The sequence below is a fragment of the Scyliorhinus canicula genome, chromosome 5, assembly GCF_902713615.1.
Source record: "Scyliorhinus canicula chromosome 5, sScyCan1.1, whole genome shotgun sequence".
NCBI classification, from domain to species: Eukaryota; Metazoa; Chordata; class Chondrichthyes; order Carcharhiniformes; family Scyliorhinidae; genus Scyliorhinus; species Scyliorhinus canicula.
Window position 1 is genome coordinate 213,466,916 of NC_052150.1, and position 15,593 is coordinate 213,482,508.

Genomic DNA, 15,593 nt, shown 5'->3' on the forward strand with positions numbered 1-15,593 from the left:
ACTCCTTTCCCCGCTACGGGACAGGACACCCTCCTCCTTTGGATCTACACCACCAGGAATCCCAACGCCACATCCAAAAATCTGTGTTTCTGCTGAAGTTACATTGCAGCATGAACAGCTCCAAGAAAGTTATCATCTATGGAACGGAATTATGTAGCAAGAGGAATACAATAATATAAAGAAAAATTAAAAACAGTGCATTTTTTAGTATTAATAAAACAAATTTTATTTACTGCCTCGCAGAAAGAAAGAACCTGCAATTATACTGAAGACATAGTCTAATTACTTAATTTCTTGGAATCTGAAGAATCTTGTAGGCTGCATCTGATTTGGTCAGGTGCAAAAGACTTTGCAGCTCATAGCTACAGGCAATCTATGTTTACACTTTTAACTTTCTCGTTCATTTTTTCTAACAGGTAACATCGTTAAGAAACTTCCAAGAAAAACTGCAGTACCAGAAAATGACACTGCCATTTTCTGTGTGGAACTGGACAGTGGCTGTAAGAATATCAGGTGGACAAGGAATGGAAAAGAACTAGAACAAAATGTTAGAACAACCATCACTGTTTCTGGCATGCGACACACTCTTACTATTCGTGAATGCAAATGGGAGGACATTGGAGAAATAGCTCTTTTGGCAGATGACTCTAGAACATCAACTCAATTCACATTAACATGTGAGTTTTAAGACTATTTTCTTTTCTTTTTCTTGTTCTGTCAAAAATATTTAGTCTCTGCTGTTGCTTCTGGCAGAATTAGAGTGTTACAGGTCGATGGTATATGGCGCGTCTGACATTCCAGCTGAAGTTAAAGCACAAAGGACATAAAGAAAATGGAAGTGTGAGAGGCAATCAAAGAACAAGACATACAAAAGGGAGAGATTAATGGGGAAACCTGCATGAAGGCAAAAGATTAGAAATCGTCTGTTCAGCAAACAAATTGAGAACCATAATAATTTACAGAGTACAAATATTTTTTTGTATTAGCCAGAATTTTACTTGCCCACCTGAACACTTCTGGAGTATTGGTCACCTTAAGAAAGGATATAAATGCATTGTAAATGATTCAGAGGTTTACTCGACCAATAGAATCCCTACAGATCAGAATTAGGACATTTGACCCATAGAGTCTGCACTGACCATCTGAAAGAGCTCGACGTACACCCCTATCCTTTTTTTAAGTAAATTTAGAGTACTCAATTAATTTTTTCCAATTAAGGGGCAATTTAGCGTGGCCAATCCATCTACCCTGCAACTCTTTTGGGTTGTGGGGGAGAAACCCACACAAATATAGGGAGAATGTGCAAACTCCACATGGAATGTGACCAAGAGCCGGGGATCAAACCTGGGATCTTGGCACCGTGAGACAGCTGTGCTAACCACTGTGCCGCTGTGCTGCCCAGCCCACTCCCCTATCCTAACCTCGTAACCCCACCTAACCTTTGGACACTAAGAGGAATTTATCATGGCCAATCAAACTAACCTGCATATCTTTGGACTATGGGAGGAAACTCCGGAGCAACTGGAGGAAACCCACGCAGACATGGGTAGAATGGCACCCAAGGCCAGAATTGAACCCGGTCCCTGGCGCTGTGAAGCAGCAATGCTAACCACTGTGTCACTGTGCCGCCCTATAATACATGGAGTTGGAAGGTTGTCTATGAGGAAGGGTTGAAAAGGCTAGGCTTTTATCTGCTGGAGTTTTGCAGAGTAAGAGGAGACTTTATTAAAACATATAAGATCCTGAGGGGTTTTGACAGGTTGGGTGTAGAAAAGATGTTTCCTCTTGCTTCACAGCTCCAGGGTCCCAGGTTCGATTCTGGCTTGGGTCACTGTCTGTGCGGAGTCTGCACATCCTCCCCGTGTGTACGTGGGTTTCCTCCGGGTGCTCCGGTTTCCTCCCACAGTCCAAAGATGTGCAGGTTAGGTGGATTGGCCATGATAAATTGCCCTTAGTGTCCAAAATTGCCCTTAGTGTTGGGTGGGGTTACTGGGTTATGGGATAGGGGGGAGGTGTTGACCTTGGGTAGAGCGCTCTTTCCTAGATCCGGTGCAGACTCGATAGGCCGAATGGCCTCCTTCTGCACTGTAAATTCTATGAAAACACTTGTGGGCAAATCTAGAACTAGGGATCACTGTTTAGAAATAAGGGGTTACCAATTTAAGATAGATGAGAATTTTTCTCTCTCAGAGGGTCGTGAGTCTTTTGAATTCTCTTTCTTAAAAGCTAGTAGAAGCAGAGTCTTTGAATATTTTTAAGGTACAGTGAGATAGATTCTTGATAAGCAAGGGGGTGAAAGGTTATTAGGCATTGGCTGGAATTTGGAGTTTTGATTACAATCAAATCAGCCGTTAATCTTATTCAAGAGTGGACAAAGGCTCTGTGGGCCAAGTGGCCTGCATCCGCTCCAAATTCATATGGTCATTGGAGCAGGGTGTGAGGCAAGAGGGTTGGTTGGTGGTCGTTCTGGGTACTGTGACCATCACCTTCCTGCCTCCACATTGGTATTTTAAGTTTTCTCGCCATCGTGGCTGGGACGTGGGTACTTTGCCACTTGGGGAGAGCTGCACAAAAAAACCTGGTACCCACCTAGTTGGCTCAATGTAAGACTTTCACTGCCCTCACGATTGACATGTCCAAACCTATCTTTGCTGTAACCTGCCTCATTTGCCCTGGCTAGTCCCAATTCCACTTGGCTGCGCTCCAAACATGCTCTAGCATTGCTACTCCAGGGACTGCTGCTGACCACTACTCTCATTAATACCATTAGGATTGCAGAACTGCCAGCTATATGATTAGTTGCTGGCCCTTGGAGGCGGGATTTCCTGCATCAGAAGGACAGAAGCCATGACTGTAGGCACTTAATTACCTGAACAACATCAAATTAGTTGTGGTTGTTTCAGGACCAGCAGAGGTGGCTAACTTTGGTCTGATTTGTTGGCTGTTGGACGGGGCTACTGTCTTGGCCGTTGTTTCTATGCTGACTTATTGTTAAAGCAATCAGAAAGTAAGCCTAATTAATGTTCTGCTCTTTCCCCATTAAAAGATAGTGAATATGAATAATTTGAGATCTGTCTTGTGGTAAATGTACCATGCGAGGGAGAAACAAGTGACTTTGTTAACAAATTACCTCTTGCATAGACATCAAATTCAACCATAAGCTGTCTTCTGAATAACTGAGGATTGCTATGCAACTGATAGGTCTGAGGAATATAGGAGGAACAGGAGGAGCCATTCAATCCCTTGTGCCTGCTCCACCATTCATTACTGTTGAAAAATCACTGTTGTCACCTTTGTTATGTAAATTATGCTCTGACACTACCAATGCAATTTGTTTAAATTTTAGAATTGAGCACCAATAGTGTTGGGTGGCTGTATCAGATATTAAAGTTATCTGACCCTTCGGCAGAAAAATTAGTGAAGTCAGTCCAGTCCATCTGGAAGAAAAATCTGAAATGTTACCACTATCATGCCTGCTAAACCTGCTAATGAGCATGTTACTATTTACAGACAGTCCATATGTCTTTTTGCTGGTGAGAGGTCCCAGTGTAATCAAGACACTTGACTTTGTCAACAGCTATGAAAAAGGAGCTACCAAAGGATATGATCAAAGAACTTGACTGATTAAAGCATTGTGTGCATTGCCTGGGTTTAGCCTCTGGCATTTGCTTGACACATGTTTAGTAGTTTTCTGAGCGATGTTATACTCAACATCAGCTGCCTCTCCTTCTTCCCTTCCTTCTCATAGCTCACCAAGCCAAACTTTTCTGAAGGATCATCTTTCTCTGTTTGTCCTCTCAGCTCAATTTGTCCATGAGACCCACCTCCTGCTCTCCCAACCCTATTCTTCCCAAATTGCTGACCATCTAACTTCCCTTCCTGGCCCCCATGTTAACTGATATTGTAAAAGATGCCCTCTGCTCAGATGATGTTCCTATCCCCTTCAAATCTGTCATCATCACCTCCTCTCTTCAAAAAACACAGCCTTGACCCCTTTATCCTTGCAAACTACCACGCAAGTTACAATATCCTTTCCTCGTTCAACATGTTTTAAACTGCCTAATATATGCAGTTCTGTGTTTGAACCATTCCAATCAGGTTTCAGCACTCAAAAGACCCACTTCAAAACAACAAATTAATCATATATGACTGTGACTATGGTCAACTATCCCTCCTCATTCTTTATACCCTCACCTGCTTTTATTCTTAGCTATTCAGTCATAGCCAGAGAATCAATTGCAGTGGCTTATCTTCCCACACCTGCACAGTTATATTTGATAAATCCCAAGGATCTACCCTTCACCTGGTCCTGTTACTCTACATGCTGCCACAATCCTAAAACATGTCAGGTCCACGTGTACGATGATGACTGCCAGCTATAGCTCACCGCCACCTCTATCAACTATCCATTCTCTCAGAATTGCTGTAACCTATTTTGTTTAGTTGAAAAAGGTGCAATGTATGTAATTGTTCTTTCTGTTGCCAGAAATTTGCAAAGGATAGGGCCCTGTGTATTAATAAATGTAACTTCAAGTATACGTAAGTGAGCCCACCGTGAGCCCAACAGATAATTTTAAATTGATTGTCAGTGTAATTGGTCGTGAGGCTGCAGTGCTAACTACTGCGCCACCGTGCTGCCCTGTCAGTGAAATTCTTAGCGTACTCAGAATTGTTTAGCAAATATTGTCGAGTCGCACAATCACATCTAATGTTGGAGACTATGGCCGCGATTTTTGATCGGGCACGCTCAATGGCGAGATTGGAAAATCTCGTGATAAGGCCCTAGGCCCATTTCCCGGTGACGTAAATCAAAGAATGATTGTTCCCTTCCCTGTCAATTGTGAGCTGCGTCTCCTGCCCTTGAACGTTGGGAACTTAATTTGAATACTTTTGCATATTATTATTGTTGTCACACACTGGAATCACACACCCCCATCCCCCGTCCCACGCCAAATTTAGGCCTGACATCGCATGGTTTTGGAATGGCATGATTTACAATTGCCTTTAAAAGGTGTGCGCCTGGCAATCTGAACTTTAAGGAGAACTCGAGGCAAATGTACACATCTTAGTGCAGCGCTCAGAAGCATCCCAGTGCAGGGAAGGACTCATAAGCAAGTCTCCACTGCAGCTTCTTTGTGGCTAGCTTGTGGTGTGGGGTTAGGGACTTCAGGGCAAGGACAACAGGGCTGGAGAGAAGCCCAATGTTGACATCCCCACCAATGGTGACTCAGTGTATTAGTATTCAGGGTGCTATCACCTCAGTCTCAAGGCAGACGGCCACCTCCATTTTGCTTTGCAATCTGAGGAGTGAGCAGATAGCCCTTCACAATGTCTTTGCAATTTCAACTAAAGTGTAACTGAGTCCAGATGCCCCTCCTCTGACTTGGACCCAGCAGATTCCTGCCTCCAGCGATCCTCCGAGTGCCGGCACCTTAGGATGACTGTGCCTTTCCCTCATATGGATCAGACAGTCCAATAAATTCACCAGATTATGACCCCGAGGCGATTCTAGAGCTAATTCCTACCGAGGTGTGTGTCTCTATGCTTGTTGAGGGTGTGGGTGAGTGCTGCGCCGGAGCTTCAATGTTGGTGTGTAGATTGTTCTTCTGTTGTGCCCTTGGGGTTGGGGTCACAGACCTGGCTCATGGACCCCTCAGCTGCTTCCCAGATGCGCCTGTGGAAAAAAAAGGCGAAATGATTCGTACATGGCAGGTGCCTATGAAACAGAAGACACCATTCACAGCATGGATATTGCAGTGCTGGGTCCTCACTTGGTTGAGCACTGCTGACCTCACTTTCAGCACACAAATGGTGAACATCCTTGCCAGCCAGCTGAATTGCTCTATTTTTAAGATCTGTCAGAATCTTGAGGTTGGCCATTCCACCCCCAGTCTGGGACCTCTCCCATTTGTTGTGTGCCAGCTTGTCCTGCATGAAGACAGATGATGAGAGAAAGCAGGATGCCAACCAGGCCAAATGTTAAAGTGCCTGGCATGTGTGGGCAGTGAGTGGTGCCATGGACAGGATGAGGAAATGATCTGCAGGGCAGGTGAAGGTATGTGTAGAAGAATGAATGGTGTCCCTTGAGCTGGCAGCGAGGGACATCCCCGTGGATATATGATGGGTCTGTGAGGGATTGAGAGTGATGAGAAAAGTGACTTAACCTGGTGGAATGGAGCAGATAATTCATCCTGCTTTGGCATTGGGTGGCTGTCTTCTTTTGGAGTGCGTTGACACTGACTGCCACTGCCTCCCATGCTGGAATAATGACCTCGCTTGCTAGTCTTTGCCCAGAGCGGGGGCTAGAGGACAATGTGGCATTGAGACTAGTAGATGTACAAGGGAGGCATTGCTGAATTTGGAAGCAGCATGTTTCCCAGCTTTGGCAGCCATCAGTTCCCAGCAGCATCCTATCCCTTGGAGAGTGCTAGCTGGGGACCTTTAAATATGGCTCCCAGATTACTGAAGCTCTGAGATCATGTTGGGTCGAGTGAATCAGAGGCCGCCCTGCCAGCGATCCGAAGTAAATGCGTGCCTCCTTTTTTAACTGTTCCACACAATACGGGGTGAAATTCCTCCATTGCCATTTGTTATGGGCCAGGGTTTAGAAAACTCCAAAGTATATCATGGAGTTCACCTGATGTACAACTGTTTATTGATTTTGGTTACAATGAGCACAAGGGCCTGCCTTTCAGGTGTTACTCAAAAGAGGTCTTAGGCGCTTTGAATCAAACTTTAGTTAACAGTTTTCTAAACACACACAGTAAGCATTTTGATCAACTACAAACATAAATACCCCACACAGCTACAGTAATCTCTGTATAACCCTTAATGAATTCCTCTTAACTGTTGCAATTTAATAACAAGATCTAAACAAAAACCAGAACCCCTCCTTTTCAAAGGTGTGGCCCAGCATATGGCACTCTTACTGGTATAAGCCTTGGTATGGATACTCTTGTTTCCTTTCCAAAACAGCAGGTTTGAATTCCTTCCAGAAAACAGTTATCACTTTTAAGTTATCAAGTACTCTGGAAACAGCTTTTAAACTGAAGATAGAAAGACAGGCCAAGATGCTTCTCTTTCTGAGTACAGCAACCAAAAGTGAAAACAAAAGCAAAACTTAGAGCCACAGACCAGCTCCACCCACTCAATGACGTCACTGAAGCCATGTGATAAGACAAAAACATTTCTTAAAGGGACACTCCCGTGACACCATTGGCAGCTCAAATGTTGATTTCCCTACCCAATATTTGACTTGGTTGATTTCAGGGAAAATTCCACACTATGTTTTGAATTTTGCAACTACGGGCTGGTTGGGTATTGTCAGTACCTTGCCTGTTGCAGACAGCGAAAAGAATGTGCTGTTTGATATGATTCACCAGTCTTTAGGACAGACAGCCTTCATACCTTGTATCACACCAGTGTTGAAATTCATACATCATAGGCAGAATGTCTATGGCACGACAGCAGCATCTTGTTAAGGGCTAACACCATTTGTGTTTCTACTGCGTAATGCAGCATGAAATGGATAACTCTTGGATAACTCTTGCTCAAGTATTTGAGTATCTTTACCCTATCTGATGTTGACTGGGTGATTTTTGGGACCAAAGGTGGCAGCCATAGGCCCATTTCTGAGTTTACATGATGTACAGCGAGCAATGATCTTGCAGGATGCCTTTGATGTGCCCCATTTCAGCGTCACATTCACACAGTGAACAACTGGCTCGGGTCTTAATTACAAGTTTATTGATAAGGTCAATAAAAGTGAAAAAGAAAAATTACTTTCTAAATGACCTCCATTAGTCCCTTTAAGAACTACTGTCTAGGTTGCTGAAAACCAGTATTAGTGAACAGAGATTGCACGTGCGCTGTCTACTTGTATATGAAAATTGCAAATTGGATCCTATATACATCAATGGAATCTAATTTGCATGTTCCAAGTGACCTTTCACCTTAAATAACGTTGTGGGGTGGATGGGCAGGCAGGGGTGGGAAATAGAGTCTAGGAAGCATCTTCGAAATTGTTTTAAGGGGGTTGTGCTTTGCTTTGGATGCTAATAGTAACAAAAAATTGTTATGACTGAGGTATTGCAGAAGTGACCATTAACCATCTGAACGAAACTGAGTGACTTCTATGAATTAAGATTTTTTTTTAAAGGAATTCTGTACTTCAAGATCAGATCCTATATGAATATGTGGGGATGTCCATTATTTGTGTGTACTTTATATAGAGAATCATAATATAAGTACTTAAAAAAACTTTCCAGAGCAGACATTTATTGTAATAGTTTGATTTGAGGATTTCCATCGGCTGTTTAATTCTGTTTTTCAAGTTTTAGCTGAACTCCTGGGTTTCTGGAGTCCTGTCACATCATATCTTTGTACTTTCCTCTAGCTCCCCGGAAAGTTCCACCATATCCCCCAGTCAACCCTGTGGTGAAAGAGAAAACAGAAACATCTGTCACTTTGGCTTGGTCTCTCCCTCAAGATGTGCCACCGGTTCCTGTCACAGGATACATAATAGAAAAAAAGACAGTAGGAAGCAATACCTGGACAAGGTGCCACACTACAGACAAGATAGTGGCACAAGAGTTCACAATGAGTGGCTTGCCAGAAGAAGCTAATTATCAGTTTAGAATTAGTTCTGTAAACAACTTTACCCAGAGCACATACCTAGAAGTCCCTGGAACATTTCATATTGGTGAGTCAAAATGCTTTAAACTTTAAAACGTGTCTTTCACTTACTCCATGTTTTTGACAACTTTAAAACGTGTCTTTCCCTTACTCCATGTTTTTGACAACTTTAAAATGTGTCTTTCTCTTACTCCATGTTTATTTTATTTGCCTTGTTGTTTGTTGGACATTTATTTCTGCTCTTATCTCTGTTCTTTAATTCTACTGGTTGACATGGTTTTGCACCGGTTACCTGCTAAATTGACCTTTTGTCTGCGAAAAGACTAAAGTCAGGATGATTTACAGTCTATACCAATCATTTCTGCCCATCATGGAATGTGTTTTAAACAATTCTAATATTGTAGCTTCTATTACCCCATTTGGATATTTCAATATGCAGGTGGATTGGGTAAATAACGTAGCCAGTGGATCCAAAGAAAAGGAATTCATGGAATGCTTACAAGATGGCTTTTTGGAACAGCTTGTCATGGAGCCCACAAGGGAGCAGGCTATTCTGGACCTAGTGCTATGTAATGAACCAGACTTTATAAAAGATCTTAAAGTAAGGGAACACTTAGGAAGCAGCGATCATAATATGGTTGAGTTCAGTCTGCAGTTTGAAAGAGAGAAGGCAAAATCGGATGTAATAGTGTTACAGTTAAATAAAGGTAATTACGAGGGCATGAGAGAGGAACTGGCGAAAATCGACTGGAAGCAGACCCTAGTGGGGAAGACAGCAGAGCAAAAATGGCAGGAGTTTGTATGCATAATTGAGGACACTGTACAGAGGTTCATTCCCAAGAAAAGAAAGATTATCCGGGGAGGGATTAGACAGCCATGGCTGGCAAAGGAGGTCAGGAAATGTATCAAAGAAAAAGAGAGATCCTATAAAGTGGCCAAAAGCACTGGGAAATCAGAAGATTGGGAAGGCTACAAAAACAAACAGTGGTTAACAAAGAGACAAATAAGGAAGGAGAGGATCAAATATGAAGGCAGGCTAGCCAGTAATATAAGAAATGATAGTAAAAGTTTCTTTCAATACATAAGAAACAAACGACAGGCCAAAGTAGACATTGGGCCAATTCAAACTGATTCCGGAAGGCTAGTGATGGGAGTCGAGGAAATGGCTAGAGAACTTAATAAGTACTTTGCGTCTGTCTTCACAGTGGAAGACATGAGTAATATCCCAAAAATTATAGAGGGTCAGGGGGCTGAGTTGAGTATGGTTGCCATTACAAAAGAGATGGTGCTAAAAAAGCTAAAAGGTCTTAAAATTGACAAATCTCCTGGCCCCGATGGGCTACACCCTAGAGTTCTGAGAGAGGTGGCTGAAGAAATAGCGGAAGCGTTGGTTGAGATCTTTCAAAAATCACTGGAGTCAGGGAAAGTCCCGGACGATTGGAAGATCACTGTTGTAACCCCCTTGTTCAAGAAAGGATCAAGACAAAAGATGGAAAATTATAGGCCAATTAGCCTAACCTCGGTTGTTGGTAAAATTCTAGAATCGATCGTTAAGGATGAGATTTCTAAATTCTTGGACGAGCAGGGTCGGATTAGAACAAGTCAACATGGATTTAGTAAGGGGAGGTCGTGCCTGACGAACCTGTTAGAATTCTTTGAGGAGGTGACAAGTAGGTTAGACCAGGGAAACCCAGTGGATGTGGTCTATCTGGATTTCCAAAAAGCCTTTGATAAGGTGCCACACAGGAGGCTGCTGAGTAAGGTGAGGGCCCATGGTGTTCGAGGTGAGCTACTGGGATGGGTTGAGGATTGGCTGTCTGACAGAACGCAGAGAGTTGGGATAAAAGGTTCTTTTTCGGAATGGCAGCCGGTGACCAGCGGTGTCCCACAGGGTTCAGTGTTGGGGCCGCAGCTGTTCACCATATATATTAATGATCTGGATGAAGGGACTGGGGGCATTCTAGCGAAGTTTGCCGATGATACGAAGTTAGGTGGTCAGGCAGGTAGTGCTGAGGAAGTGGGGAGGCTGCAGGAGGATCTAGACAGTTTGGGAGAGTGGTGCAGGAAATGGCTGATGCAATTCAATGTGAGAAAATGTGAGGTCTTGCACTTTGGAAAAAAGAATCCAAGCATAGACTACTTTCTAAACGGTGAGAAAATTCATAATGCCAAAGTACAAAGGGATCTGGGAGTGCTAGTCGAGGATTCCCTAAAGGTAAACATGCAGGTTGAATCTGTGATTAAGAAAGCGAATGCAATGTTGTCATTTATCTCAAGAGGGTTGGAATATAAAAGCAGCGATGTGCTACTGAGCCTTTATAAGGCTCTGGTTAGGCCCCATTTGGAGTACTGTGTCCAGTTTTGGGCCCCACATCTCAGGAAGGACATACTGGCACTGGAGCGTGTCCAGCGGAGATTCACACGGATGATCCCTGGAATGGCGGGTCTAACATATGATGAACGGCTGAGGATCCTGGGATTGTAATCATTGGAGTTTAGAAGGTTAAGGGGAGATCTAATAGAAACTTACAAGATAATACATGGTTTAGAAAGGGTGGACGCAAAGAAACTGTTTCCGTTAGGCGAGGAGACGAGGACCCGTGGGCACAGCCTTAGAATTAGAGGGGGTAAATTCAGAACAGAAATGCGGAGACATTTCTTCAGCCAGAGAGTGGTGGGCCTGTGGAATTAATTGCCGCGGAGTGCAGTGGAGGCCGGGACGCTAAATGGCTTCAAGGCAGAGATAGGTAAATTCTTGATGTCGCGAGGAATTAAGGGCTACGGGGAGAATGCTGGTAGGTGGAGTTGAAATGCCCATCAGCCATGATTGAATAGCGGAGTGGACTCGATGGGCCGAATGGCCTTCCACTCCTATGTCTTATGGTCTTATAGTCTTATGGTCTTATGGAAAAGCATTCTGAAAGTTGTCATAGTGTTCCACCTCATAAGTGTTTATAACCTGCATATCATTCATTTCCATGGGCGGAATTTAATTCCGTGTGAGGCCTGATGTCGTCCAGGTAACTACCTGATTACCTTGTAATTGTGTCAGGGCTCCTCAAGAGACGTGATGCAGGGTTCCCACTTATTCTCCAAACTGTGGACAAGACCACCATTACACGTGTTAAATTCTACCCATGTTTTTCCTCAGTTCCTCCTTTCCTGTTTTACTTTGAACGATGTGCGGGTTAGGTGGATTGGCCAAGATAAAAAAAATTGCCCCTTAGTGTCCAAAAGGTTAGGAGGGGTTATTGGGTTATGGGGATATGGTGGAAGCATGGGCTTAAGTATGGTGCTCTTTCCAAGGGCCGCTGCAGACTTGAATGGTCAAATGGCCTCCTTCTGCATTGTGAATTCTATGATTCTTGAAAGGTCCCTCTGAATGTAAACATTTCCTAGTCATATCATTATCAGACTTTACACTTGGTCCCCTTGATTGTTTTGTCAAATACAACTTCCCTTTGTTATGGGCCAGGGCTCAGAAACTCCAAAGATTATGAAGTATTATGAAGTTCACTTGGCCTACAACCTTTATGTTGAAGTTGGCTAGGATGAGCACAAAAGCCTTCAGTGCAGGTGTGATTCATCAAACTTCCTAGACACTTTAATCAAAACAAGGTTTATTCTAAATATATATGTAAACACAGCAAGAATTTTTATCAATTACAAACATAAAGACACCACACAGCTACAGTAATCTGTGTATATAACACTCAATGAATTCCGCCTTAGCTGTTCCATTTCATGAGCAGCACAATAGCACAAGTGGATAGCACTGTGGCTTTACAGCGCCAGGGTCCCAGGTTCAATTCCCTGCTGGGTCACTGTCTGTGTGGAGTCTGCATTTTCTCCATGTGTCTGCGTGGGTTTCCTCTGGGTGCTCCGGTTTCCTACCACAGTCCAAAGACGTGCAGGTTAGGTGGATTGGCCATGGTGAATTGCCCTGAGTGACCAAAAAGGTTAGGTGGGGTTATTGGGTTACAGGGATAGGGTGGAAGTGAGGGCTTAAGTGGGTCGGTGCAGACTTGATGGGCCGAATGGCCCCCTTCTGCACTGTATGCTCTATGTAATAACAAAATCCAATTAAACCAAAACCCCTTTTCAAGGGCATGGCCCAGCGCACTATTCTCACTTGAATTTTCCTGAAATTCTGATCCAGTTCCAACCAGCAGATTCAAACTCCTTCCGGAAAGCAACTATATCTTTAAAGTTACCAAGGCAGTTAGCCACAAACAATGGACGTTTTACTGGAACAGTTTTTAAAATGAAAACAGAGAAAATCAGGGAAAACACTTATTTCTCCTTCTGCAGTCCAAAACAGTCAAACTGAAACTAAAACCCCCTCTCTTATCACAGCCTCAGCCTCCTCTCTCATCACAGCCTCTCATTACTCAGGCCTTGGAAATGCTCCTTCAGCTGGGAACAGACGAAGCCTGTGAGGAATATAAGGAAAGTAGGAAGGAACTTAAGCAAGGAGGCAGGAAGGCTAAAAGGGGTCAAGGAAAGTAATTGGCAAACAGGATTAAGGAAAATCCCTCGGCTTTTTATACATATAGGGAAAGAGTTGGCCCTCTCAGGGACAGAGGAGGGATATATACGTGGAGCCAGAGGAAATGGGCAAGGTACTAAATCAGTACTTTGCATCAGTATTCAGCAAAGAGAAGGACTTGGTGGATGATGAGTCTGGAGAAGGATGTGTAGATAGCCTGGAGCACATTTGATCAAAAAGGAGTTGGGGATCTTGAAAAACATTCAGGCAGATAAGTCCCCAGGGCCTGATGGGATCTACCCCAGGATACTGAGGGAGGCAAGGGAGGAAATTGCTGGGGCATTGACAGGAATCTTTGTATCCTCACTGGTTACAGGTGAGGCCCCAGAGGACTGGAGAATAGGTAATGTTGTTTCTTTGTTTAATTAGGGCAGCCAGGATAATCCAGAAAAGAACAAGCCGGTGAGCCTTACGTCAGTGGTAGGGAAATATTGGGATTTTTTTTTTTACACAGTGTGTAGCGGGTGCCTGCAACTTGCTGCTGGAGGAGATGGTGGAAGGAAGAACGATAGTGACGTTTAAGGGGTGACTTGACAAATACATGAATAGGATGGGAATAGAGGGATATGGACCCCGGAAGTGTAGAAGGTTTTAGGTTAGTCAGGCAGCATGGTTGTGACAGGCTTGGAGGGCTGAAGGGCCTGTTCCTGTGCTGTACTTTTCTTTGTTTTCAGGATATATAGTCTGTCTCCCATAACAGGAGTTAATCAAGAATTCTACAACCCCAAAACAACTAAAATACAAAAATATATGCGAGCCCACAAATTCCTGGGGGTTTTCCTCACCCATTGTGAGGACTCATAGGGCCCTACTCACAACTTTCATAATAAATTACTTTCCCATTTCCCTGCAATGGCTACTCGTTTTAATCATAATTGAAATAAAGGATATCAAGTGAAAAGGTCTGCTGATATATATACCAGAATTATAAGACAGGAAAACAGATAAATAATCGCACAGCTCTAATACCATACAGCCTACACAATACACTCCTTAAGAACATATAGTACATTGCAGGATGTATTCCATTAAGGATAAATGAATGTTCCTGGATACATCAGATAACAAGTAAAAATTGAATGCTCACTCTCAGGATTGCCCTTATCGTGAGAAATCACATAACCGGATCAATTAAGAGATGAAATTACAGGAGGGTAAGGATGAATGATGTCTGTCCTTAGACTCATCAGGACAACTGGATAACCAGCAAAGTTTCTTCATTTACAGGATTGCCCCTATCAATATGATAAATTGCGTCACAGGATCAAGTAAGAGATGAAATTACAGGAGACACATACACTGATTAACAAGGATTGAAGAAGAACTGCAAAATATGACTTCAAACACAATAGTCGACAGATTTCACTTCAGGATACCAGTATAACAAATTACAAGGGATAGGTTGAATGAGAGACTTGGAACTCATCAGCATAACAGGATATCAAGTGAAGAGTTGCTAACATGCTCACTAATAGGCTTGCCCCTATCAATGAGATAAAATACGTAACCAGATCAGTTAAGAGATGCAGCTATCGGGGATATATTCAAGTATTAACAACAATGAACTGCAGAATATGACTCTAAACAGGATGATCGGTGAAATTCGGCTCATGGCTCAGTCACAGGAATTCCTTCTTCATATGAAAAAGCACAGTACATGATCAACATAAGGAAGTAATTACAGGGTGTACAGACCACCATTAACAAGGAACCTCAGATCGTGATTCTGAATTATTGCCTTCTACAGATTATAAAAATGGCGAAGCCTCAGCAGGTTTATGGAGCATCCTAACGGACCGTTCAAGTGTGACCCTCAGGACAACAGGTAGTGCAGGGCATACCGAATTCAAAAGCCTTCAAATGTTTCCTGACGAAAAGTCCTGGAAGAATGAGACTTTTTCCCCATCATTGAGCCACCATGCCTGGCAGTCCCCAAAACTCTCTTGTCGGTCCCTGAATCTACCTAACTGTATGATAATAGGCCATGGATGATAGTTGTCCCTGGGCTTCAAGGATAGGATACGATGTTCTCCTTCGAGGATAATCCGCCCAGTCTTCATGTCAAGGTTAAAAAAAGCGTGACAGCCAGCCTTCAACAATTCAACCTGGAGCTTGACTTCAGCTCCGCCTGGAATACTAATCACACGGATATTATGGATAGATGAATTTCCTTCCATCGCCCACATGGATATTCTTCCTCCGGCCCCGATTTTCCATATCCATCAAGATATCTTGGGCGGGATTCTCCCACCCCGCAGCAGAGTGTCCACGCTGTCGTAAACGTTGTCGTGTTTTACGACGGTGTGAATGGGCTGCTGTCAGGAGTAATTCTGGCCCTTACAGGGGGCCAGCACAGCGCTGGAGCGGTTCATGCCGCACCAGCTGCTGATCCCACCGTGAACTGTGCACC

At 43.5% G+C, this 15,593-nt stretch overlaps 1 protein-coding gene across 3 annotated transcripts in view; it reads left to right on the forward strand.

The window, feature by feature from the left end:
- obscnb (obscurin, cytoskeletal calmodulin and titin-interacting RhoGEF b) overlaps nt 1-15,593 on the forward strand; it is an 896,193-nt gene that overhangs the window by 29,379 nt on the left and 851,221 nt on the right. For all 3 annotated transcript variants that reach the window (XM_038798455.1, XM_038798456.1, XM_038798458.1), the window contains exons 3-4: nt 417-677; nt 8,396-8,701. In XM_038798455.1, the coding sequence (XP_038654383.1) occupies nt 417-677; nt 8,396-8,701 (567 nt within the window). The remainder of the gene's footprint in view (nt 1-416; nt 678-8,395; nt 8,702-15,593) is intronic.